Genomic DNA, 26,775 nt, shown 5'->3' on the forward strand with positions numbered 1-26,775 from the left:
GCGGCCCCTGCCACACCATCCGACACAACTTCGCAAGGCTAAAATTTACTGCTGTTCACACGCCACTGCACGATAAATCTCAAACCAAGGAAAAAAAATCGGGAGCCTCTTAGAGGTCTAGAAGGAGGACGGCGAAAGCCTACCCTTCCTCTCCGGTCAGTTGCGAGCATTTCAAGTTGCCGTTCGACATGTTGGTCGTTTTGTAGTCATGATGAGTTATGCTGTCATGCCTAGTAATTGTAGCCATTATCACTCATAACAAAGTATATTTACTCATTTCCAGTTACTTGCTGCCATTACAAGCCGTCGTTTGACATTGTGGCCGTTTTGTAGTCATGCATAGTCATGAATAGTCATTACCACTCATAGCTAAACATGTTTCATTTACAGTTAGTTCCGGCCATTACAAGCCAAGTTACCGACAAGTTACCGACATTCTAGTAGAAATTAAGAAGAAGAAATGGACATGGGCAGGACATGTAGTGCGAAGAGAGGATAACCGATGGTCACTGAGAGTAACAAATTGGATTCCAAGGGAAGGAAAGCGTAGCAGGGGGCGGCAGAAAGTTATGTGGGCGGATGAGATTAAGAAGTTCGCAGGGGTCAAGTGGATGCAGCTAGCACAGAACCGGGTTAAGTGGAGAAATATGGGAGAGGCCTTCGCCCTGCAGTGGGTATAATCAGGCTGATGATGATGATTACAAGCCATCGTTTGACATAGTGATCGTTCCGTAGTCATGCTGGGTCATGCCCAGTCATTGTAGTCATTACCACTCATAGCTAAGCATGCTTACTTATTTCCAGTCAGTTGCGGTTATTATAAATCGCCGTTTGACATATTGGTCGTACCGTAGTAATTTTAGTGACTGTAGGCTAATTTTATTAGTAAATAAAATTTTTCATTAACTGTATCTTTATATATCGTATAACTTTTATTCATGGCCAATCAACATCAATCGTTTTCATTCTTAGTTTGCCTCCTCATACATTCGTTATTAACAAGCGACACATCAGGGCACAGATGCCATGCACAGATCTGACGCGCAGATCCTGCGCACAACTCTCGCGCACGGGATTTCGTTCCACCAGCCTAGAAATCCTTTCGCCTTAAAAATACCGGCTGCTTGTGTCGCTGCCTTTCATAATAGCGAGATGTGTTTGCGGGCACAATCGTTAAAGTATGCATCTGCAATCTTCGACTGTTTATTTTTGAGCAATGCGTGTATCAGGTTTCACTAATTACTGTATTTATTTAGCCTTCGCGCCTTCAAGGGGAATTACTTGCCAACGCCAAATTTACGCGCAAGGCATTTGCAGCCATTTGTAGGTATTCGCCTATACCATTCTTACGCGCTCGTTTCACTGTTATCATTTATTGATACGGCGAAATTGTTCGCTATCGATGACATCAAGCGATGCCAATGAGGCGCTTTTTCTTTCTTTGCAGCTCACTGCCATTGTCCTGAATACCTGGCGTCCAACTTACGACGCGCTCTGGGCAAACATGTGTCTTCGTTTGTTTCATTGGAGCTCTCACTGCCTTTTTCCACACAATGCACAAAAATAAACGTTTTATCGATTTTCGTCCTAGGTTTCCTTCTATAAATGCCTTCCGTGAATTAAATATGTATCGAATCCTTCAGTAATTCGAAATTTGGCAGCTGTCAAAGCGTCAGAAAAGGTATCAGTTGCAAAGAAAAACACAACTGGACTGAAACACGTTGCGAGTTTCTACTGAGTGTACAAAATACCTGTTATCGCAGGATCAGAAACAGTCACTGCTTTTCTTACATGCTACATTTGCAACTAGCCCCGCCGAGGTGGCTCAGTAGTTAAGGCTCTTGACTGATGTAGGTTTGGTTCTTACAGCGGCAGTCACGTTTCATTAAAGGTGAAATTCAATGCGTAATATGTCCTATACTGGAAACTGTCATACCACGTGCCTTCATGCTGCTATTTAGAGTAGCGGTTTATATATATATATATATATATATATATATATATATATATATATAAACCGCTACTATATATAGCAGCATGAAGGCATATATATATTTAAACCGCTACTCTAAATAGCAGCATGAAGGCACGTGGTATGACAGTTTCCAGTATAGGACATATTACGCATTGAATTTCACCTTTAATGCAACGTGACTGCCGCTGTAAGAACCAAACCTACATCAGTCAAGAGCCTTAACTACTGAGCCACCTCGGCGGGGCTAGTTGCAAATGTAGCATGTAAGAAAAGCAGTGACTGTTTCTTATCCTATATACTATAAGAGTGCTATATATACATATAGCACTCTTATTAGATGAACATAGTCATCAGTTGTGGCTTCATTCGTATACCTCATCGCAGTTTGTCAGCTTTGAATGTCACGACCCTGTCGACCATGATTTTTCTCGACCGCGCCGGGGGGCGACGGCGACACCGGATTTTCTGCAGAATAAGCTACCTACGATATCGCGTAATGGGTACTATGAACGACTAGTTCAGGGGTTTCGACAGTCCGTTCATTCAACAGTGGGGCTGTGCGTAACCCTCAGTTTTCGTCTATGCTTCCAGATAACATTTATCCTCAAATTCTATACATGAATCTCATCCATGTGGCTGTTATGGTCGTCATCGAGGCAGAGAAGGCGCAAGTCATTATTCGGTAACCTTCCTATTCTTGATAACAGCTTTAACTAAACAAGACTGTTCCGAACACCACCGCGACATGAACAACCTTAACAGGAGCGAAAGCTCATGGATTGAATCACTTGGAATAAGAGCTGTCGTGTGATGGCTGTCATGTTTCCATGATGCTGACGCTCCGATGCCACAAAGGACTGCTAGCGCGCATGCTCAACCAGTGGCAGTGTGATGAGTGACGCCTCGCGCTCAGCTTCTTATAAGAAAAAAAAAGGTGGTGTGTAATATCTTTGTTCACGTGATTCTAAGTCGATAAATCCCACAAGATCGATATACCACACAGGCATCGTTTGCGTGAACCGTCGTCCCAAATAGCAACACCGCCGCAGGCCTTTGGACCACAGCCGGCAACCACACGGCTATGACGCAGTTGGTGCAAGCGAATTTAGTGCCGTCGACGCCAGTATCAATGCTGCCGCGGCCTTTTGTCCTGTTGCCGCAAACCTTTGCCCTGGCGCCGCCACCCGTAGTACTGTTTCCGCAGCAGTTCGTATACATGCAAGAGGGTCCTCATCTTTTTCCGCAGCCCGTCCCGCTGTTGCCGCAGCCACTGCAGATGCCTGCCGTTTCGTCTCAGCCGCTGCCCGCTGCACTGCAGGTATAGCCCTCATACAGTTTACTTAGAGCCAGTTGTGGCCCAGAACGCAACACTTTAGCCCACGTTCGCAACTCGGCTAATAACCATTGACCTGCGACTGTGGGATGAATTGCGCTGGTGTCGCGCTAGCTTACCAACTTACAAGTGCGTGTACTGTTTGCTAAATGACTATGCTAGCTGTGTGTAGGGAAGGGGAAATTATGTCGCAGCTTGTCTGAAAATGCACTTTGAGATCAGCCCTCGCTTTTGTGTTCGTCTTTGTCCTATAATGTTCGCTGTTCTGGGGTTTGAATCTTAGGTTTGCATGAGGGATAACTGACCTTTTAAGGAGTGATTCCCAATTGAAGCTCGTGATTTGTTCTTTGTAACTTGAGTCCAACAATGATACATACGACTTAAGGTACTTCTCTAACTCGAATCTGATTGAAAAGGTGTCAGGCACGAACGTATTCAGGAGCTCTATTTTCGTGATAAGTTAGCATTTGTTCGTTATGCCTTATGTTCGCTTTTTGCCATCATAATCAGAAGCAAATTGGCAACGGCATTCAGCTTTCCAACCGTATAACGGTGCCCTTCTGACGTCCTTAAATACTAAAAGGTTCGACAAGCGAGAACAAGTGTCCTTCTTACCTCAGTTTTAAGCTTAATCGCTACCACAGGGGCTTCGCCTCGGGCTGAAAAGCTCTATTGCCCAGTTATTTTTGGCAAAGAGTGTAGATATCATGATCTATTGCGCTTGCTCGGTCAGACGCCTTCAGTGTCGGCATGCACGTTAAATAACCCCAAGTGGTCTAAACTTCCGGAGCCCTTCACTTCGCCGTTCCTCATAGAGTAGCTTTGATACGCTAAACCCCACAAACTAAACCAAACCAAACCCACCATTGTTGCTCTATAACATCATTTATGTTCAAACTAATTCGAGTGAAAAAGTGCAGCAAATTCCGCGTTGATGAGCACTATAGCTAAGTTTCAGAGACAGAAATAACTGATTACATGGCTTTTAACTTGTCCTCTTATTTCTTTGAGACACTTTACAGGGCTCGAACTGATGAACCGTGTTCACACCTGGAAACATTAGCCATACAACAAGCGATATAATTCAGCATATCCTAAACTGTACCTAGAATAATATTAGATATCAGCAACCCTCTCGCGGGTTCCCAACTGCGGGCAAAATGTTTTCTTTTATTCTTCTATTAAAATGCGACTGCCATGAATAGTGGCTCTGGAATATCACCAGAAAGGGCACATAATCCGCGCGCCTCCAAGCCTGCACCTATCGCAAGGAAGGATATCTAAACCCTTGAGATTAGTACAAACGCCCTGATCCAGAGGTTCGGAGCCTATAACAGAATTGTCTAACGTTAGTGTTTTCACGTGTAGTGCTTTCATACTGAAAAAAAAAAAAAATATGAGCGGAATGTGGCTCCAACCCGGGTACTCAATCTAGGTCAGCAGCTGAGTATATTGTTCATTAATTGAGCCACCGCGGCAGGTGCTTTTGTGCGTTATAACCAGCTTTAAGTAGGGCTAAACTTTCTTCATTTGTTTCTTCCAGCCTCAGTATTTTTATTGCTTGGATCCTCGGATCAGCTTCGATGAATACGGGCGTGCGTGGTGTTGACGACCGCCCCTTGGATCCTACCGAGACAACACCTCAAGAGGGCGCCCATTTTTCCTGATGCTTAGATCGTAAGTTTTGTCAACTTTCATTCGAAATCAGCATGTCTTGCGTTCTTCCCTATGATAAAATTAAGCCAGGTGAGCTCAGCTGTTTCTTGGGGAGAGATGGGAGGGGTATCGCGGCTGGCAGAACCGGTGAAGTGCCCCACCCAATTTTTTAATGGTGTCATGCGAGCGTCGACCGTTCGCTTCATCAGCGCCCTCTGACGGAACGAACCGGCGAACTCGTTGAGAGTTGCATGCGCACCAAGGGTGCGTTCTAATTTCTTAGAAGTCTTACAAGACGGCTTCGTAGACCGTCTACACGTTCACGTAATGGAACGCGTCTACCTGTCTACGCCCGGCGTCACCTAGCGGGATCACAAGCAACTAGCCCGGCAGTTCATGTTATTCAAGAAAGCGACGAGTTCGTCGATAACATCAAGACTCGAGAAACACATCTTAAAGTTTAAAAAAAAAAAAAGACCAACAGCATTTTACTCTCAAGCAAAAAATTAGTTGTGGTTTAGCTCTAGTTCACCCTAGCTGAATTGCGAAAGCAACGGCGGAAGCTTCTTTTGCCTGCTACATTATTCCCCTATCACGCCCTATTAGTGTGAGGTGCTACATTATTGGGGCCACTTAAGCTCATCCTTTAAGAGTATGACGCGAGAGCGCAAGCTACCAGCCCACATATAAAGTAACGCTTCAACCAAGCCGCATGGACGTGCCTGCGTGTCGTATGGGTAGCGAGTATGCAAATGGCTCTGGCAGGCTGATTCTGATATCGCCCTCCCATATGAAAGGAGAGACCCAGGTTGGCAGCTCCTGCCTGTAGCATAGGGGTAACGCGAATTCAAATGTCATGGCCACCCGAGGTGTCGCTTTGGCTGTCGTAGTATTGATTTGGCAATAAAATCTCAACCGCGCGCTTTCCTCTTAGAGCGCGGTTCAATAATCTGCACTGAATCTCACGACCATGAAGACAGCTAATTAGCCTCCAGCTAGCGCACGCATTGACGTAACAACTCGCATTTGAAAGATCGTGCATATGCATACTCCGGCGCTCGCAAAGAGCACGACCACTGTACAGCTACTGCAACCACCGCATGCACGACTGGCTCAGCGCGATTCGGGCACTGTCCGCCATGTTTAAAGAGCAAAGTAGCCTGCATCGATGTTGACATGTTGACTTCGCCGAAGACGTCTTCGTGAGACTGCTTCGTGAGAACTGGAACGCGTCCCAAAACGGCGGCTGCCCGGCTAGAAGTCGAAGTAGACGTCTACTACGGAGTATTGGAACGCACCCCAAGACCAGGCCACGGTGGCCTGCTAGGCTGTTCCAGGAGCTGCGCGCAGCCCCTTACTTTTTCCTTTGATCGTAATAATGCTGGCACACGCCACTGATATTCAGGTAAAGCCACGTGTCACCCTTTATTGTAAACTATCAAAATGACAAGAAAAAACTGAATAAATGTGAGAAAAAGCCCGCACCCAACCAGAGGTTATCGCAGGTAAAAAACCCAGCTCCAATTAGTGTACTCAGTGTTTCACGAACGAACTTTGCGATCTATTTTTCGTTTGATCTTGTATTTTATGCACGTTTTTGCGCATATGGCTGTGACCAAAGATTTTGATAAGCGCGAAACGCAGATAGATTTGTTTCAGGAATGCTTACACTGTTACTATCAGCAATCTCTGTTACCCTTTTCGCTGTGTTAACGGCTGGATTGTCAGGTATTGATTGCGGTTAGCAAAGGGTCGGGAGCTGCGCGAAACTTTCGTGCGAATGCGCCACCTCTTGGTGAGTTTTCCGGTACATTCGGTCATAGGGCGCTGATAAAGCGAACGGTCGACGCTTGCGTGATACCATTAAAAATTGGAAGGGTGTACATAATATAGCATAAAATACATAGGCGCCGGCGTTTTCAATCAGTTTATGCCCGATTCAGCCTAGCATTCGCTCAATTTTGTCTAGCTGGCCGAGCAGGGCACAGATACTTTCGGTCATTTAGCAGAATTGTTTCGCGTTGGGGCGACCACCGTCTTTTATCTGACGTCATATCTAGGCACGATGAATTTGACGCCATATATACGCCTCTACCTGTTCGCACTCCGTCTTCATTGCTAGCGTTTCTTGACATGTGCGTACTTGATTGTTGTCTATAGTACTGTTTGTAACCCGCCCCTTTTTTGTCCATTGCAGTTTTCTGACGGAATTCTGCCCTATCTGCTTTTACACGTACGACTGGCTATGGGAAAGCTTTGTCCAAAAATAAACAATGGAATTTACAGCCTCGCTGTCAGCCAGTCATTTCTTTCTTGTACTGTTCCCAAGGACGCGGGATCGAATCCCGGCCTCGGCGGCAGCTTTTCGATGGAGGCGAAAAGCAAGGCACCCGTGTGCTGTGCGATGTCAGTGCACGTTAAAAAGCCCCAGGTGGTCGAAATTTCCGGAGTACTCCACTGCGGTGTCTCTCATAGCCTGAGTTGCTTTGGGACGTTAAACCCCACAAACCAACCATTTCTTTCTTGTTTGTCGCGACCAGAGGTGGGGGCATTTGAACTCAGTTTATCACCCCACCTCTACATAGTTGAGGTCTCCTCAGGCGACCTCACTTCAATTTTCCGGACAGTACTAGCGACCTTAATAGACTCCACCTCAACCCCATACTGCGATTTTGCAGATAAAGTTTTCGAATTGAAAATATAAAAAAAGCGGTAAAGAAAGTAATTGTTATACACTAAAAATGTAATTAAAATCCATCTGTGGAGAATTTCCAGGCAGCCAAATAGATAACAATATCATAACTACTTCAAATTCATTTTTTTTATCAGAGTACCGGCCACTGCAGCGTGTCCCTTTTTTATTTCCTGGCATTTAAAAAACAAGCCTGCGAAATATGAAAACAAAAATGCATATACAGCATACGGCCCCGCATGCCTTTTTGATACAATGTTTTTCACAGTGGTAACAATGTTAACACAGGGGCCAGTTGGTTGATCATATTGGGAACGTATTCACTACTTGCTCGACTAGGGGACAGGTGAAGGACAACACACGACAAAAGCGCCCTGTGTCGTGTGTTGTTCTTCACCTATCCCCTAATCTAGCAAGTTGCGCATATGTCTCCAATATATCTTCACAGTGCATACATGATTTTTTCATGTTTTGCGGATTTTGCTAATATGCTGTAACTACGTTTGGAGCAAAAATTCAGTCTGCATTTTCTTAACCACCTCCACTAGATAGCGAAGCAAAGTCGAGTCTATGAATAAAAATGCATAATTGATCCTAGCCAATTACCTCGTTAACCCTAATTAAAAATAGTCTCGAGCGCCACAGGGCGGGAAAAAGATATCTTCTGTACGCCACGGTGAACTCTATTTTTAAATCCTTGGTTGTAATTACGGGGAATACTCCTTACATATAATATATTCGTGATTCCAGCAATCCATGCGGTACCTGGCGGCGAAGCCATGCAACGAGCTAAAGGGGTCCCGTAGTAGACACCCCTCGATCGCACTGTGGAAACCCACTAGCCTAGCGCTAGCAGCACAGCGGAAAAAAAATCGCAAGCCATTTCTGCAGCGTTCTCTGGTACGCGTCGGTACCAGAGATTCGACCGTGGGAGAAACGAATTTGAGGGTGGTGAAATGTAAACACCTGAAAGAGTCAGTCTAACCGAGCGACAGAACGGATCACGCATCGCAATAGAGCAGACCAAGCGGAATTCACTGAATAAATGCACTCGCGGAATGTGAAAGAGTAGTCACTCGCTTTGCTCGTAGCAGCATTCATCGCTACATGCTCAACAGTCGCGTAGCAGAATGCAGCACTCAGGCTTTCGCTTTTCATCACTTTAGTCGCCAAAGTGTCCTCGGATTTTCGGCATTCAACCGCACTCAGTGGCTACTTAGTATCTTCCACCCAAGCTCACTCACCGGTTGTTATATCATGGCCATCCAATACCTTGCATCCAAGCTTATTCACTGCATTTTCACAGCTGGTATCCAGCCAGATTGATCGCTTAACCCACATTTCTCGCCCGAACTTGCCCACTGGCTTTTGCATTAATGGCATCCAGCCACCATAATTGGTATTCTTGCACTTTATAATGCTGAATGCTTCAATATTCAGTGACTCAGCTAGTTATTTTTGTGTGTGTGTGTGTTATGGCGAATAGGCAACTATAAAGCCATCATGCGTCTATAACACAGGGTGAAGTTTGTTTTGGTGCAGATATTTTGCATGCAACATCTTATCTAAATACAGCATGCTGATAATATCCGTGGAGAGAAAATAATAAAGCTAAAAGGTTCATTGCATGACGATGTATTAGGCGTGTGTGTGGTACAGGGCACCGAATTCTTTCGGACTTCAGTGCTCTTCCTCTATTGTTGCGTCCCTCGGCAAAGTGTTCTCAGGTCCCAAGTTGAAGGAAGGCGTTGAGTTCATAGCAGTTTCACGCGCCCTTCAAGCCAGCATCTCTAACACGTTTTTTACGATCGGCTGTAGGGCCAGAAGCTCCCAGCAGCCCTTTCAGATATGGGCTTGAGCAGTGGGCACGACATCTTTCCTTTTGCAGATGGCACCTGAAAATAAAAGCAGCATTAAAAAGTCACATTCAGACTGAAAACGTTTGGGAAGTGTAAGGGAAACGTGAAACAATTTTAGTGAACGAAATTTTGAAATCAGAGTAGGAAGCATTCTCTGTAAACGATATTTACCGTCATCTATTCGTTAAATACCCCCTTCTACTTGTATTGCGTTTGTCATCGGGCACCCGGAGAAGTAAGTTCAAATGAATAACTTTCCTTTGAATAGTTTTCGTTCGCTTAGATTGCCGCAAAAACTAAAGTGAAACTGCCAAGGAAAATGGTGACATCAGCGACATCAAAAATGAGAGTTGCACTTTGACTGCGTTTAGACCATGGCTGCTAAAATTGGTCTATGCCGCATCATTATTGTAATCAGAACGTCTTAAATGGTGTCAATGCTGCAGTCACAACAAAGTCGGCACAGATGCCTTCGCGTTTGCATAGAAAGACGCTCAAATGGAAGAAAAAAAAAGAAATGCGAAGCTAACATACACGTTTATTGTGGTAAGGTAAAAGCTACGATAGCTAACTCAAAATCAGGCATTCCCTTTTGAGCATCATTATGCATAGATTCTTGGCGTGGACAGGTGAGTCTCTTGCACCGTAGCGCGGTGCTTTGGGAGCTGTAGACTTTCATGTCCAGTGGCTTCGCGAGGGGGGTGCGGGAGGTGCGGTCCGCACCGGGCGCAACGCTCAGTGGGGGTGCTGCAGTTAGATGGGGGAAGGGATGGGGGCGAAATAAATTTTGTGTAAAGACACGAAAAGGCGCGCATTGGCGGAGTCCCTGAATGACGAGTGGGATCTCCTCGTAGAACGAATTATTATGTTGTACGGAGCGCTTGAAAACACATATGCTAGAGACTCCCCGCCATTTTAACGTTAGACCGGGCCTATGTACGTGCGTGTACCCTGGAAAGACCAGCATTATCCCGATGCCCATCGGGAACCTCTGCGCGGGAGCGTGTTAGACGACACCCGTCGGCGGCTGCGCGGGAGCGTTAAACTCATCGGCGGCTGTGCCGCCGCATCGCCTCTTCTTGTTTATGTGCACCTCACTCTCCTTTCCCGAGCTAGGACCGCTGGCAGCATCTCTCCAGCAGCCCTTTGAGTTTTGTCTCGTTTATTTATCTCCTGTATCTTTTTCGCTCCTCGGCCCAGTCACACATCCGCCTCACACTTTCAAAACGCCGAAAGGCACGGAATGCCTGTTGCTCAGGGGATGGCAAGTCTGATCACTACGCGCTGACTAGAACAAGAAAATGAGAAGCAGGGCACCTGTGGTGTTCAGTTCTTCACGAAGTCAATGCTGCGCAACTGTATTTGCAGACAAAAGGACTATCCCTTGCACTGTAGTAGCAAAGCTGGAGACCCTAAAGCTTTTTCTCGAAAAGGAACGTGGTCCGCCTAGAGGAAAATGCTGTTCAGCAGGCGCTCATAAAATGCAATAAACTTGGAATTGCAGTTGAGAGGCGTGTCAGATTAAGGAAGAGGATGACAGGTGAACAAGCCAGAGATTCGGGACTTTTATTGCAAGAAGAAAATAACAGGGCGATGCTGGTGTGCCGAGCTCTGCACAAGATCCAAAAACGATTCGAGATGTGGCAACTCTTTATGGACTTGTTCAAGCAGACCTTCTTGATTCAAGTGAGGAAGGGTCCAAAGTTTCTATTCTGAAACTTACCGAATTCTATGACGGACTGTCTGACACCGCTTTCCTTATCGCAAGTCCTAGGATGAGGAGCCACCTCAAAGCAGCCGGAATTGCCCTCGAAGTCGCCAACAGTTGGGCTGCATTGGATTTCTTTACATTCACTTACGGAGTGGGGTTTTGTAGACTCCCTTCCCAACCTGTCATTAGGGCTATAGCTATTTCTCACGGTATATGCGTCTGTGGCATTGTGTGAGAGAAGTTTTTCTAAGCTGAAATAAATAAAAAGATCTATTTGAGATCTACAATAGGTCACTTAGGCTATCAGATCTGGCATTATTATCGACTGAAAGTGAGCTGAAAAAAAAAAATCACCGATTTTGATCAAGTGATCAGCAGCTTCGCAGCCCTGGAAACCAGGAAAGCAAAATTTTGATTTGAGTTTCGATTTTTTTTACACTCCGTGAATATCTGCGTTTAATATAACCATGATTTTTTTCTTTTACAACTTCTATGAATAAAACTGCTTTTTAAGTGCTCAAACATTTTAACAGTATAGAACCTCGGTTATACGAATCTCACGGGGTCGCGAAAGAATTCCTATCACCCGAACATTGGTATCATCAAAACGAAAGAGAATATGTTTGTAGAATCATGGGAAAGACAGTTACGCAAAGTTGTTTCCGTCCGAGAAGGGTTATTACGGTCGCGCGGTCACAGCCCGCCACTCGCGGCGCGCTCAGCGCGACAGGCAATCGCGACGTCGGCGTCGTGCGCGCCACGTGCCTCCGCGGATATCTCGCGGTGTGTACCGCACGACTAGAGTTACTATATAGGCTTAGCACGACAAAAGATGGCGACGCACCGGCCGAGCCATCGTTTGGCCGAGCGGCGCCGCAGACCGCTTACGAAGCGTACAGCGCGCGACTACAGCAGTCGCGAAGTCTACGATGTGCGGACCACGCATTACCGCAAACTGCTCGTGAAGTCGTGATGCGTACATACAGCGCGGCTGCAGATCGCGTAATGCTCAAGGTTGCGGTCGCAGTTCGCGCGTTCGAGTTCGCTGTGGCGCGGGAGAGTGACCGGAACATCCGAAATTTTGCACATTGTACACAATGCATTCCGGTCGGGGAATTTCGCGAATTCGTATCATCCCAAAATTCGCATCAACCGGATTTGTATCACCAAACTTTTACTTATATAGGTCCGTTCTTGATTGTACTTTCGCATTGCACTCTTTGCGTGAATGTCCGCTTTTAAAATAACCGTGATAATTTTGTTATAATTTACATGAAGAAAAGTGGCTTTAAGTGTTCAAATGTTTCTTCATTGGTTGGTTCTTGATTAACGAATGCGTTCGAGGGATACGTGTAAGCTTTTTAAATTTTGTATATGCGGTAGACATAATTGTTTGCTCCTTGTGACTTTGGAAGTGTCGTGTTTTGTGGCATGTTCATTAAAGGTCCTGATTGACGGCTTATCTGTTTCATGACTTTAGCTATTTGCTGTGCGTTCCAGTTGTCCTTGAGTTATAGATTTGCCTCTCTAGTTCTCACTTGTCATTCCTATGCATATTCCTGCGCGCGTGATGACGTGCACAGTCTGGCATTGTTTGTGTTCACCATTCCCTTACTCTGAGCCATTATTACCGGCCTAAGTGCAGTTGTTTATTGCACTTTGGAAACTTATTCTTGCGCTGAATTCGTGTAACCAGTGCAATAAGCACTAACCCAAGGAGGACACAGGAAGGCGCTTCTATACGGGTTATCACGTTTCTTCACTGATTCTTTTTGATAGTTTGATAATGCTACATCAGCGCCACTACACAGCTCGGAAGCAGACCCCCCGGGCTCTACACTTTTGACAAAGACTGTACTTTGTGCGAACGCCGACAGAGCAGTGTCTGCGTACATGTTAGTGAAGAATGTGCACTCCCGTGACGATCAGTGAGAGGCCATCCTTGTGGTGCATGGAATGCACCAGCGGAAGCTTAATGATTGAAGAGATCGCTACATCTTTTGGGATCGGATTTCACTGATGAGCACGAGCTCCTTGTGCTCCATATCTACAGCGCGATCAACGGGACAAGAGAACACAATACCAACAAACACAGTTCTCTTGTCCCGTTTATCGCGCTGTAGATATGGAACATCGTCACAAACTCGCCCAAAAACTGATCTTGTCGAACTCCTTGTGCTGCAATGTTTCTTCGAAATTATTTCCTACTCATCATTTCAGAAGTGCAAGGAATATGTATGCGTCGTTCAAGCCAGAATCGACGGCGCAAAACTCCAGCAAAACTACTGCTGCAGCAGTGGCGAGCGGAATTAAGGCTGTTGTTCCGACCGGAATTCAGAAGAATAGCTGCGAAAGTGACGATGTCATACCTTCGAAGCCGCGCCTTCTCGTCTTTCTTACACTTAACTGGGACACGGCCGGTCTCGAGAGAAACCGCGCCTCTACCCTGTCCTTCGAACCCGGCTTGAGTGCGGCAAAGACCTGCAGCCTACTAGTTTACAGCCCACTAGGTTGAAGGGACGGCAGCAACTGGGTGGCAGTTCCAGAGCCCAAATATCACTTCGCGTGTCACGCAAGTGCTCTAGTAATATCGTGATAATTTCAAGTTGGCTAGTGGGGTGGAACAGCCCAAAGAGACGGAGAGAAAAACGCACCTGCCGCCACAGATTCGATAGAGAGGTTCTGCATGTTTTCGCTGCTAGAATCCTTATTAGCGATAGCTCGTCACAAATAACGCGTTACCGGTAACGGGTCACTTCTTTCGGTAATTTAGAACGTACTCGTTACCATTTAGGAACTGCAACGGGTAGAAGTATTTACGTCAACATGTTTTGGTAACGTGACGTATCGCATTAGTAGTTACTTTTTATTCCAAAGGTCCCCCCTTCAGCCCCCTTTTTCAAAAAAAAAAAATATAAGCGCAGAACACGAAAGAGATGTTGCAAATAAACAAAATGTGCAAGTGCGTTCGACATCTGTTGTGGCTCTCATGCATGCCAGGAAACATTTGCGCTCGACGACGCGCCCAACTAAAACAAGCCGATAAAGCACGAAACAAGTGCACGAACACGATTTCAAATACTTGCCTGCTGCTTAAATTTAACAGCAAGGTGTAGTTATACGTTGCCGATGCAGTACTTCAGCGCTGTTTATCAACTTCGGTATCATGAAGGTAGCATGACTAGTCGCAGCAATCATATTATCATCAAACACAAGCCAGTGGAAAGCTCCTGAATCAGAAAAAAAAGCTAGAAAATAGGGCGGTGACGCAGTCGGTGCCCTGAAGTGATATCTGAATTAACGCAACGTATTGTCATTCTTCTTTCACCTACCACTCTGGGACTGATGACGACATGCTGTCCCCATATCTTATATAAAAAAAAGAACGCTGGGCCGTTTACCCTCACTCTGAAGGCGACACTGACAAGCACGGCAAGATTGTCGCCTGAAGCCAGTCGGAGAAGAGCCCACCTCAAGCGATCTTGAACCTGCTACCGGTCATGGAAGCGCAAGCCCCCGTTGAAGCGCAAGCCCCCGTTGAAGCGCAAGCCCCCGTTGAAGCGCAAGCCCCCGTTGAAGCGCAAGCCCCCGTTGAAGCGCAAGCCCCCGTTGAAGCGCAAGCCCCCGTTGAAGCGCAAGCCCCCGTTGAAGCGCAAGCCCCCGTTGAAGCGCAAGCCCCCGTTGAAGCGCAAGCCCCCGTTGAAGCGCAAGCCCCCGTTGAAGCGCAAGCCCAAGAACTCGAAGAAAACTGCAGATGCACGATATGCTTTGCCTGCCAGATAAGATTTCGTGAGGAATTGCCAGCATGGTTCCTCGACCCTGTACTGGAAGGAAGAATGGTTCAGCCGCTGAGGCCACGGATTGGAGATAGAGGTGCCGAAGCTGGTATTATTCTGGCTGATTCCGTGCATGGTAGTAGGGAGGTAATTGTGCGGGGAGGCTGCTTTTTGTACTAGCCGTTAATAGATGGTATGGCTGCTACTGCTCACGACAGTTCAAACGACGCCCCTGTGAGTGAGCGCATAGCTTCAGTGAATTGTTTCCTTGGGTCGGAAGGTTGGGTTAATAACAGTTCTTTTCAAAAAGTACTCATTCACACCAAGGTGCTTTTAATTTACTGTCACTGGAGGCGGGTGAACGAGTGCAGCAGAGTTCCTCATTGTTATTGCTGGTTTGGGCGTGGCTTCGAGCGCTTTCTTCGGTGACCTCGCATCGTGTATAGCTTAACCCCAAGACTATGGCGCTGTTGCATTTCAGGCGCGTTTTAGCGGAAGCCGCAGATGTACGGCAGGTTTCAGCTTAAGTGTCAGTTTCTTGTCAATAGCACTCGGCTGGCATGCATCGCGGACATTGCGTGTCGAGACAAAGCCGCTTCACTCCAACTAAGTATGCCCTGCAGAGCGTACTGCTAGTCACACGGTTCTGACTTCGGACAACGTATCTACTAAAGCCTCTTTCTTTCCAGTTGCTTCACCTCGGCCCACCCGTCGCGGGCGTGTACTGTATGTGGCTACGGCGACCGGGGAACTTACCGCGGCGCACTTAATTACGCGCGCACCTATCGCGATGGTTTCCATATGTTTCTGGGAGTGGGTCAGGGTCCTCGAACACCAGCCCATAGAGTAAGATATATAAAGAGAGGATACTCGACGTCATTTGCGGCCCAGCTTGAAGTTCTACGACTCCGCCAGATGGCGTTGCACTTACAAAAAAAAGTTTGTTTCAGGACTGTATGGAATTAAAAATATTGTAGACAGGTCGAAATAACGGAATATACATTATTTGGTTGCTAGAACTAGGGCAAGATTAAGTGCGAATAGTATTAATTGTCACAGCTAGGTGGCATACGCCGCAACATCGCGATTCAAAGGGTTCTGCTTTATCCATAGCCCCATATGCCCGTGCGAACACTTTTTGCGTCCCTGTCATGCCCTATAAAAGGGACGGGAGAGTGGGTGGATGCCTCTTTGCTGACATTATTCGTACCACAAACTGGATTCTAAGGGAAGGAAAGCGTAGCAGGGGGCGGCAGAAAGTTAGGTGGGTGGAGGGGGTTAAGAAGTTCGCAGGGGTCAAGTGGATGCAGCTAGCACAGAACCGGGTTAAGTGGAGAAATATGGGAGAGGCCTTCGCCCTGCAGTGGATATAGTCAGGCTGATGATAATGATGATGATGATTCGTACCAGTATGACGTGGTAGTGCTCATTTTGCTCGGTGTTAGTCTTAACGCATGTCTTTGTTCTTTTGTACACGGCAGTATCTTGTTTGTTCAGTTGAGACGCATGCGAAAAACTGAAACCGAGAGGAGCGCTGCGGCCTCCGAGATTTAGTATTTTGAAGCGCCCTGCTCTGAGGCTGGCACGCTTCGCCGACTCTGCTGTGCGCTGAAACCAAACGTGGGCCATTGGGGCCCTATGGGAGTGGCCTCTCTGTATATATATCTTACTCTATGACCAGCCCAAGGACAGAGACGTCCGTGGTATCCGGCTCCGCGAGATGAACCCAGCACAGCCAGCGCAACAGGACCAGCTGAGACCGCGAAACGGCCTGATCCAGCAGCACCTCGTGGGTCCGGTGACATCTAGAATGTAAGTTATGCTGGTTGGTTGCAGAAATGGCGCGGAGAAAGAGTATGAATCTAATAAGTAGTGGTTACAAGAGCAGTTCTTTCATAACTATTTCCTTTGTGCACAGTTTTGGCGGTACGGTCCATGTACGACCGTTTTGTCTTGTTCTCTCGCCCATTGCAGTGCCGTAGTCATCAGATTTATGAGCGTAAACACAAGATCATCTGGTCTATTCTTACTTGTGGCGACCATCTGCCGCCGCTTTGAAACATAAGCTTCAAAAGGCGATGTGGTCTCTTGTTGGTCGGAACCTTTTCCTCCCCCGTTCTAAAAAAGTAACCGCCACGTATCGAGACAAATGTTCGAGGTTAACTGCCACGCACTATCATTTTCGCGATGATCTCAGTACTGCTCTGCATTTAAAAACTCCGGCAGTGAAACTATACCGGCTTCTTTGCCACGATTTGCACGCCTGTCATTGTTTACACTGGCATTCGCCTGCTAATTTTCTCGAGGATTCCGGTACAAAATTTCCTTGAAGGTCCCTATTTGCAAAAATAGTAAAATCTCCTTTCGGGTGCAAGTACCGCGGCTTATCAGGATTAAATTTAGTGTCGGGGTTCTGTACTATGATTTTAGCCTAGCTTGCACGTTATTTGTAATTGGAAGTGTTGCAAGAGTTCTACATCTACGCCTCAGAAACGGTTAAACCTCTTCATCAGAAGGTAGGCGTGGCTGTTCTATACGCCTTGTGCAATGGGCGGTTCCACAAGAATATACCACGCACCGAATCGATTGTCTTTTGCAGGGGGTAATATTACCCAGCCGACTATAACTGTCTTGATTGGTGAATGCCCTGCTGTGGCGGGCTCCTTCACCAGCTTTTTCACAGCTCCTAATATGCGAGCGCCCAAAGGACCCAGGGTCCAAATGACTGTTACATCTACTCTGACAGTCGATAAAGAATACACTAATGGGTGCAAGTGTATGTGGTCGAAAAGTTCGGCGGAATTCTTTCTTAGGCAGAATTTCTGCCTTGGTGGCTTGTTTTTTTTCCCTAGTGACCGCTTCCTTGATAGCCTTTTCATCCGGGAACGTTTTTACCAAATACTATTCTCAATATCCCTGAACTTTTCAGCAACAGAACTCTCTGCTTGTGCTAATCATGTCCCCTTTTTCATTCCAGTACGCGGACATTGCCCTGCCTTCCCAGCCTGCCATCTTCATCAAACTGCGATCACACCCGTAAATGTATCATCGCTGCAGTACCTTTACACCTCGTCTTCTTTTAGCCACGGCCCCTGTTGTAATAAACACGCATATTTTACCTCGCTTTCTTTCTTGCTCCTTTCTCGACACGCCGATTTAGTCTCTTCTGACGTCATTCGGGAGCCCCTTACCTAGCAAATTTTTTAGGCTGCACCAAGACGCAATTACGAAACCGAGCATGGGAGCACGCGGCCTCCACTCTTTGCAAAGCGCTGCCATCGACGGGTGGTTAATAGTAAGTGGAGTTAAGACGCATACGAAGTAAGCTTGCTCGGCTGCTCTTTCCGGGCATGCCCCCGGTGGCACCCAATCTCGTCTTCTGGTGGCAGCGCTTCGCTAAATGTGAAGGTCACGCGCTCCTGTATTCCCTCTTAGCGTGATAATGCTTCAAATGTTCAAATAATGTTCAAAGATTTCTATCTGCAGACCGCGCCCACAAAATCGTGTCTGCAGCAGTTGTGAGTTATTGAGAAGTGGTAGAGACTAATGAGTGGTGCCAATCTATAGAGGCTCAATTAGGTCAATAAGTCAATTAGGGAATTAATTATTGCTGGCAAAAAATGTTAAAGTCGAAGATGGTCTCATTAGTCAATGGCTTGGCGCCGCATTTTCATGTATCAAATACTTAAATAGTTAAGTCAGTCAATTAGGGTGACATCAAGAATGTGACGTCACGCAATCGGAAGCAAGCCGAAAAAGGGCATAGGAAGGGATTGCCGCGCAATTTGAAAGTACCAAAGACTGAAATAGGTAAAAAAGAAGTTAATTAAGCAACTTCAAGTAAGTATGAAGCAACCAACAGCAACATCCGTGCTTTCGCATTACTCCAATGCAGATTCTGCAGTGCTCTTTAATTTTACTTCTAGCTGTACATTCCTCGGCTCGGTATCCACATAAGCATAGACAAAACATAGCATAACGCCTGGCTTGCGTTAGCCTACATATGCGCACATAAACTGTCGCGCCACTTCCCAGCCATCATCAACGATAGCTGTTTTAAGCTGCTGAGCCTGAGAGGAGATAACATGCATAACGCTCGCGTGCTGCAGCATTGATTTCGAATCTGCTATTTTTACTTTCAGAGGAGAGGAGTAAAGGCAGGATGGTTCGCTTGCAAAAGAAGCCGGTTTGCTACTCTGCACTGTTCTAACCATGAAAGCCAGTTTGCTCCAACCTGACAAGCTTTATCTTTAATGAATTACATAGATTATTTTATACACCCTTTTAACGATCAAAATTTACTTGACGCGGAAAGGTAGTATGGACGGGAATGTTCCTAGCATGGCCTTGTTTGGGCGGTTCGCACAAGTTACATAGAGAGAAAAGTAAGCTCTGCATTTCAGTTCAACTCGCGGGCAGCCATACAGTAAACTATAAGGCCCTATTGGGGCAAACTTTTCCAGGACGCGAGGAAAGGAAATTTGGCGCATAAGCGGCACATTCTTTGGCGCTATTTTGATATCACTAGCTGATGTCACAATAGGAAGGAGTTCGATTTTCGGGTCTTTAAGTCTGACCACTGGATACCTGCTAATAACAGACTATTGGCTTTGATTCCTGATGATGCGTCCTAGAAAATTTTTGTCCACGATAGTATATACAACGAAAACGACACGTGGAACTTTACACGCCGTGTTAAAAACATAGCCTACCTTACGACATGGCGGATACAAACAATATTGCTATCGGCTTCATGATCGCATATAAACCACGTATATCAATACAGAATACAATGGTCAGACTGAAGTCCTATCTCAGACCGCGCTAGGTGCGGTTCTGAGGAAAGGGATGGGGGAAGGGGAGCAATTTACTTGCTGCGTTACGTAGGTGTTCGCTCTCTTTCTCATTAAGAGAAGGTTATTGTTAAGGCTAGAAAGGCTACCTTCACCAGCTCTAAACGGCCATTTTACGGCTAAATATATTTGGTCGTTAGTATGGCATGCCAGTATGCGTTGGAAATGTTTGGTCTAGATGCGCAATACGACTTGCACCATGTTGGCGGAATGAATATGCCGGAATTCAAATTTAGAGTGTGAAGTAAAATGATTTCACTTGGGTATGTCTGTTTATAGATTTTGGCCGGTGAAAGGCTGGTCATGACACTAATTGACTGAATGCAATTTTATAGGTTGGGTGACTAAGTCGGCTGGAGGGGTGTTTCTCTGACACTTTCATTATAATTAAGGCCATGATTATAGAGAAACATTCTTTGGATTACACAATCGGGTAGTTATAATAAGCCAATTGAAATACACCGAGAGCTAGACAGTTGGGTTCTTTAAAAATAGGGAGTTTTAGAACTGGAGTACCATGGTGACAGGCCTAGATAGAAAATAGCGGGGCGACAATGCGCACGCGCATGGTACTGTGAAAAATAGCCGTGGACAGAGCCGCGCGAGGCATGCGGTAATAGCTCTGAGCATGCTCACTCGCACCCATCTATTACCTTATTCATCTAACCAATTGTGCCTCTATTCTAAGGCTCACTAATGTTTGACTCGGCACTTGCCAAGAAGTGTGTTTCAGGCATAGAGATGGCATTCCTGAGTATACAAAAAGAACACGAAATTTTTGCATATGCACCCGAGCAGTGCTCAGTGAATTTGCTGTTGCTATGTCTCGCATGTGAGATCGAAGTATTTGTAAGTAAACCCTTCAGTTCATGCAGAAGCACTGTCTGGGGCCATCTTATCGCAAGACATTCAGCTACAAATACTGTTGCATAATCCTGGATCTATTCCTGCTTACTATTTCTTAATCGTCCTCATTTTCGTTTCCTAAAATTTCCAGCTTCTGGCATCCTCCTCCTCAACTCACTTCGACAGTAGGGATAATGAATCCTGCTACATACATGACCACGACTCATGAAATATCATGCGCAAATAGCTATACTTTTTATATATATCTAAGTTAGTATTGTGGTTGTCGATCCATTGAGCTTCGGTGCATACAGGTCCGCCGCGCTACCTCAAGAACATATTTTCTAAAAAACGCATTCATAAAACTTAGTGGGGATTGCGCCTATGCAAGACTCTCCGTCGTTCGGCTGAACCATTGTACAGTCTGGATGCTGTGGAACTGAATGACGTTTGTTCAGACTGTCACAGATGGCATTTGAGTCTTTGCAGCATTCATTCGTCCAGAGGTCGGTTGTCACCCACTGAGTACGTAACACGAGGTTTATTTTCAGTTGAAGGTTAGGATTGGAAAAAATATATATTTTTTTCAGAAAAGGCAGAATGCAGACGATCCGTGCTAGGTGGCCATCAGTTCACGACAGACAGCGACCTGAGTAGCCGATTCAATGACGCGAGTTCGAACTCTCAGTTCTGAGCTGACCAACACAGCCTACCATTGCTTGAGAGTAGACAATTGCATTAGAGGCTCCAGGACCGAAGGCCCACCAGTTTCCGCCTCTTCTTTGTCAACCTCTGTCTTCTTCTCTTCGCTTCCGATTCTTAGCACGTGACATTTCTCTCGCGCACACGAAGCCCCCAGGGCGAATTAAACAGGCTGTCTAGGATGAAACGCTTTGAGCCGTGGGACATGGACACCCCTTGCAGTGCGGCGTGATATGAGATAGTTCAAGTCACTCAGACGCTCCAAGATAACAAAAGATCCTGTATAGCGGAACAGCAGCTTCCGGGATAACCCACACTTGCGTAGCGGTATCCACAGTCATATTAAATTGCCAGGTGCATAGCAGACAGGCGGCCATCGGTTGTCGTAACGCTCCTTGGAGAGAGCCTGTGTGTCAATTGCTTAGACGAGCAAGGCGGCGAGCTTCTTCAGCTCGACAGAGTGTAGCGGCGATAGAAGGCTCCTGGAGGGTATTAGACAGCTGCTGGGAACGCAAGCCTAGAGGGCCCTGTAAGACATGATTATGGTACTGGGCCTCCACAGCATTTGGAAAACGCGGGTGCCATTTAGGCACGCAGAAGAAAATTTACGATCTGTCAGGGACCACTTCATTGAAAGTGTAACATTTCTCAGATATGTTCTCCGTAGTTGGTCTGAGCAACCTCTGCGGAAAGATGGGGTTGAAAGATTGATCGGCATAAAAAGGTTATGATATATCGCTTTAGCTAAAGGTAGGCTAACGATTTTTATGAGGTGTGTATTTGTTGACAGGCAATAAAGAAAAAAAAGCTTCTGTGGCGCAACGGAATAATACTGCTTATCTCAGCAGTAAAAATATATGTACGAATCCTCCGAGTGCAATTTAATTTTTTTTTACAATTAACAACATTCAAATTAAATACTGATATCTTTACGCGGCTGTGTTTTCCTTTTATGTTGCATGAAATATGACGTTTTATTCTTAATAGCCGCGAACTCAGCAGTGAACCGAGCCAGCAGGTGATGATATGGCAACGGTTACACTATGTAGTTACCTTCACCGTAATCACTTCCTACCTTCAGTGAGTATGCTACCTTTAGATTGCGTTCAGAGACACCTCTCAGCCACAATCACCGTTTAACCCACTAAGAGATAACCAGTCGGCAGAAAGAAGTTGCGGGACCCTAGCGTTCAGATAATGGTATTACGCACCCTCAACTACAAATTTTTGACTTCGTCTGAATTGGTGCCTAACTTAAATATGGATAACTCCTTAGCGCGATTTCAAGAATTTGATCCCTTCATTCCCGAAATTTCACCTCGTCCAGATTTCACCAATAGAAATGCCAACTGAGCAAGAAAGAACTAATCATAACGAAACTAGGCACGAAAATAGCAATGCTTTCAAATTTCTGCTCGTAAGCAAAAACCCTTGTAAAGTGTTCCCTTACTCCTCTTACATGCACACACACACACACACACACACACACACACACACACACACACACACACACACACACACACACACACACACACACACACACACACACACACACACACACACACACACAACACACACACACACACACACACACACACACACACACACACACACACACACACACACACACACACACACACACACACACACACACACACACACACACACACACACACACACACACACACACACACACACACACACACACACACACACACACACACACACACACACACACACACACACACGCACGCACGCACGCACGCACGCACGCACGCACGCACGCACGCACGCACGCACGCACGCACGCACGCACGCACGCACACACACACACACACACACACACACACACACACACACACACACACACACACACACACACACACACACACACACACACACACACACACACACACACACACACACACACACACACACACACACACACACACACACACACACACACACACACACACACACACACACACACACACACACACACACACACACACACACACACACACACACACACACACACACACACACACACACACACACACACACACACACACACACACACACACACACACACTGAAAGTGAATTAGTGATATTAAGCTGCATAATATACTAAAAGGTGGTCTCTCCTGCTTAGTCGACTTGCTTCGCCTCAAAGACAATGTAATTGAGGCGGAGCACGCTTTACAAGGTGCTCGTGGTACAAACTGAAGTAGTTTGTTGGTCGAGTTGGTTGACCATTATTTTAAAATAGCGCTATATAACACGGACAGATAGAAAGGCTGAAACACACATTGTGCTGAACACGCATGAATGAAGAGGTTTATTTTGTGCGCGGACAGGTCTTTTTCAATTGCGTTTGCATTTTTAGATCCATTGAGAAAGAATGAAGGTTAAGGACTTCTGGCGCTGCATAGACACACACACACACACACACACACACACACACACACACACACACACACACACACACACACACACACACACACACACACACACACACACACACACACACACACACACACACACACACACACACACACACACACACACACACACACACACACACGCACACGCACACGCACACGCACACGCACACGCGCACACACACACACACACACACACACACACACAGAGAGAGAGAAAGTGAATTAGTGATATTAAGCTACATATACTAAAAGGTGGTCTCTCCTGCTTAGTGAACTTGCTTTGCCTCAAAGACAATGTAATTGAGGCAGAGCACGCTTTACAAGGTGCTCGTTGATACAAACTGAAGTAGTTAGTTGGTCGTTTTGGTTGACCATTATTTTAAAATAGCGCTATAACACGGACAGATAGAAAGGCTGGAACACACATTGTGCTGAACACGCATGAATGGAGAGGTTTATTTTGTGCACGGACAGGTCGTTTTCAATCGCGTTTGCATTGTTAGATCCACTGAGAAAGAATGGAGGTCAAGGACTTCTGGCGCTGCATAGTTCACACACACACACACACACACACACACACACACACACACACACACACACACACACACACACACACACACACACACACACACACACACACACACACACACACACACACACACACACACACACACACACACACACACACACACACACACACACACACACACACACACACACACACACACACACACACACACACACACACACACACACACACACACACACACACACACACACACACACACACACACACACACACACACACACACACACACACACACACACGCGCGCGCGCGCGCGCGCGTACGCACGCACAAAGAAAGCCAGTGCCTCCAATTAAGAGAAAAAACAAAAAGCTTTTAAATACGGCTGCGACGAAGTTGATAGCATTTAAGTGACGTCAGAATTAGCGCGACAGTCTTCGTCAACCGACCACTCTGCGACTGGTGGCGTCATGCGCTCAGCATCCTATAAAAGAAAGGATGTTCTGCTGCTTTCCCACATTCTACAGGCGACACTACTCGGACAAGCACAGCAAGACACTGGTCTTCGGAAGCCAGCCGCAGAAGAGCCCACCCTAAGCGATCTTGGACCTGCGACCGGTGATGGAAGCGCAAGCCCCCGTCAAAGTGCAAGCCCAAGATCTTGGAGAAAACTGCCGATGCTCGATATGCTTTGCCTGCCAGAGAAGGATTAGTGATGCATTGCCAAGATGGTTGCGCGAACAACGTCTACTAGATGAAAGGAGGGTTCAGGTGCAGAAATCACGACTAGCAGAGGAAGGTGCCGGCACAGGTATTATTTCTGGCTGATCCCGTTTATGCCGCGCTGTTGTTTTTTGTACTAGCCAGTAATAACTTGTATGGCTGCTACTGTTTGCGACAGTTCAAACGACGCCACTGCGAGTGAGCGCATAGCTTCATTGAATCTAGTTTCCTTGAGTCGGAAGGCTGAGATGACAGTATATTTCAAAAGCTTCTCAATGACATCGTGGCACCTTTAATGTGCTGGGAATTTAGAAAGGTGAAGCGGCATTCCTCTTTTTTAATGCTAGCTTGTGCTTGGCTTCGAGCGCTTTATTCGGTGATCTCGCATCCTGCAGTTTTTAGCGTTTTAGACTCGTTTTAGCGTTCATGGTGGATGCATAGTAGGTTGTCACCGTGTGGGTTCAAAAGCTTTGTTTTTTTCTAATAACGCTTGCGGAACATCGCGGACACTTTGCGTCGAGATAAAACCGCCTCGCTCACTTCAACTTCAAGCTTGCCCGAAGAGCGTACCGCTATTAACGCGGTTATGACTGTCTCTAACTTATTTACTAACGACTCTTTCAATCGCTTCCCCTCTGCCCAACTGTCCCGGGCTTGTACAGCATGTGGCTACAGCGAACGGGGAGCTTGCCGCGGCGCACCTGATTACCGGCTCTCCTATCACGATGGTTTTCATACACTGCAGGGAGCGGATCTGGGTCGTCGGACACCAGCCTAAAGACAGAGACGCCCATGGTATCCGGCGCCTTTTCGACGCACGCGGACCCATCTCCGCAAGATGAATCTAGCACAACCAGCGCAACAGCGCCGGCTGAGACCGAGAAACAGCCCGATCCAGCAGCATCTCGTGGGTCCGGTGAAGCCTAGAACGTAAGTTATGCTTGTTTGCTACAGAGATGCTGCGGAGAAACAGAGTATGAGTGACAGTAATTGATGCTTGCATAAAGAAATTCTTTCATAATGATTTTCATCGTGTGCAGGTTTTTACGGGGGTGGTCCATGTGCGACCGTTTAGTCCTGTTCTCTCGCCCGTTGCAGTAGTGCACATTCATCAGATTTAGGCGTGTGAACACGTTGGTCTCAGCCTTTTCATAACCCCGTTTTAAAAACTGGCCACCATGTATCGAGACTATTGTTCGCGGTGACCTGCAATGCACACCACTGTTTGCGGTGATCTCATTACTGCACTCCATTTCAAAATCTATACAATGCTTCAGACACTATACTGCCTTCTTTGTCACGATTTGTACGCCTACCATTGTTTACATTGGCATTCGCCTGCTAATATTCCTTCAAGATTCCGGTGAAAAACGTTCTCTAAGAAAGTCCCTATTCGCAAAATAGCAAACAGTCTTCACCGGAAGGTCGGCCTGGCTGCTCTATACGCTATATGTACTGGGAGTTTCCACAAGACTACCACGCGCCGAGCCGGCTGTCTTTCACAAGGGGTAATTTTACTCAGCCGATTTGAACTGCCTGAATTGCTTAATGAGCTGTGACGCTCGGGTTCGCGAGCCGTATAAAAGTAGCCAAATTGCATGCTGCTGCGGACTCGTTCACCATGCTTCTTTGCAGTGCTTAACATGCGAGTGCCGAGAGAACCCAGCGGTCCAAATG

The 26,775-nt window shown here is 46.4% G+C and overlaps 1 protein-coding gene and 1 long non-coding RNA gene across 2 annotated transcripts; both read left to right on the forward strand.

Moving 5' to 3' along the window:
- Nucleotides 1–2,774: 2,774 nt before the first annotated feature.
- LOC146172909 (uncharacterized) lies at nt 2,775–7,261 on the forward strand. Its single transcript, XR_014701805.1, has 3 exons — nt 2,775–3,293; nt 4,852–4,985; nt 7,162–7,261. It is a non-coding gene; the product is annotated as an uncharacterized LOC146172909 (long non-coding RNA).
- A 7,350-nt stretch (nt 7,262–14,611) lies between these two features.
- Nucleotides 14,612–18,120, forward strand: LOC146172910 (uncharacterized). The gene is made up of 3 exons (XM_084583329.1): nt 14,612–15,149; nt 16,684–16,814; nt 17,980–18,120. The coding sequence occupies exons 1-3, from the start codon at nt 14,727–14,729 to the stop codon at nt 18,083–18,085; spliced, it is 660 nt and encodes a 219-aa protein (XP_084439455.1). The 5' UTR covers nt 14,612–14,726; the 3' UTR covers nt 18,086–18,120.
- The last annotated feature ends 8,655 nt before the right edge of the window (nt 18,121–26,775 follow it).

The sequence above is a fragment of the Amblyomma maculatum genome, chromosome 11, assembly GCF_055883805.1.
Source record: "Amblyomma maculatum isolate TAMU_Amacu chromosome 11, ASM5588380v1, whole genome shotgun sequence".
NCBI classification, from domain to species: domain Eukaryota; kingdom Metazoa; phylum Arthropoda; class Arachnida; order Ixodida; family Ixodidae; genus Amblyomma; species Amblyomma maculatum.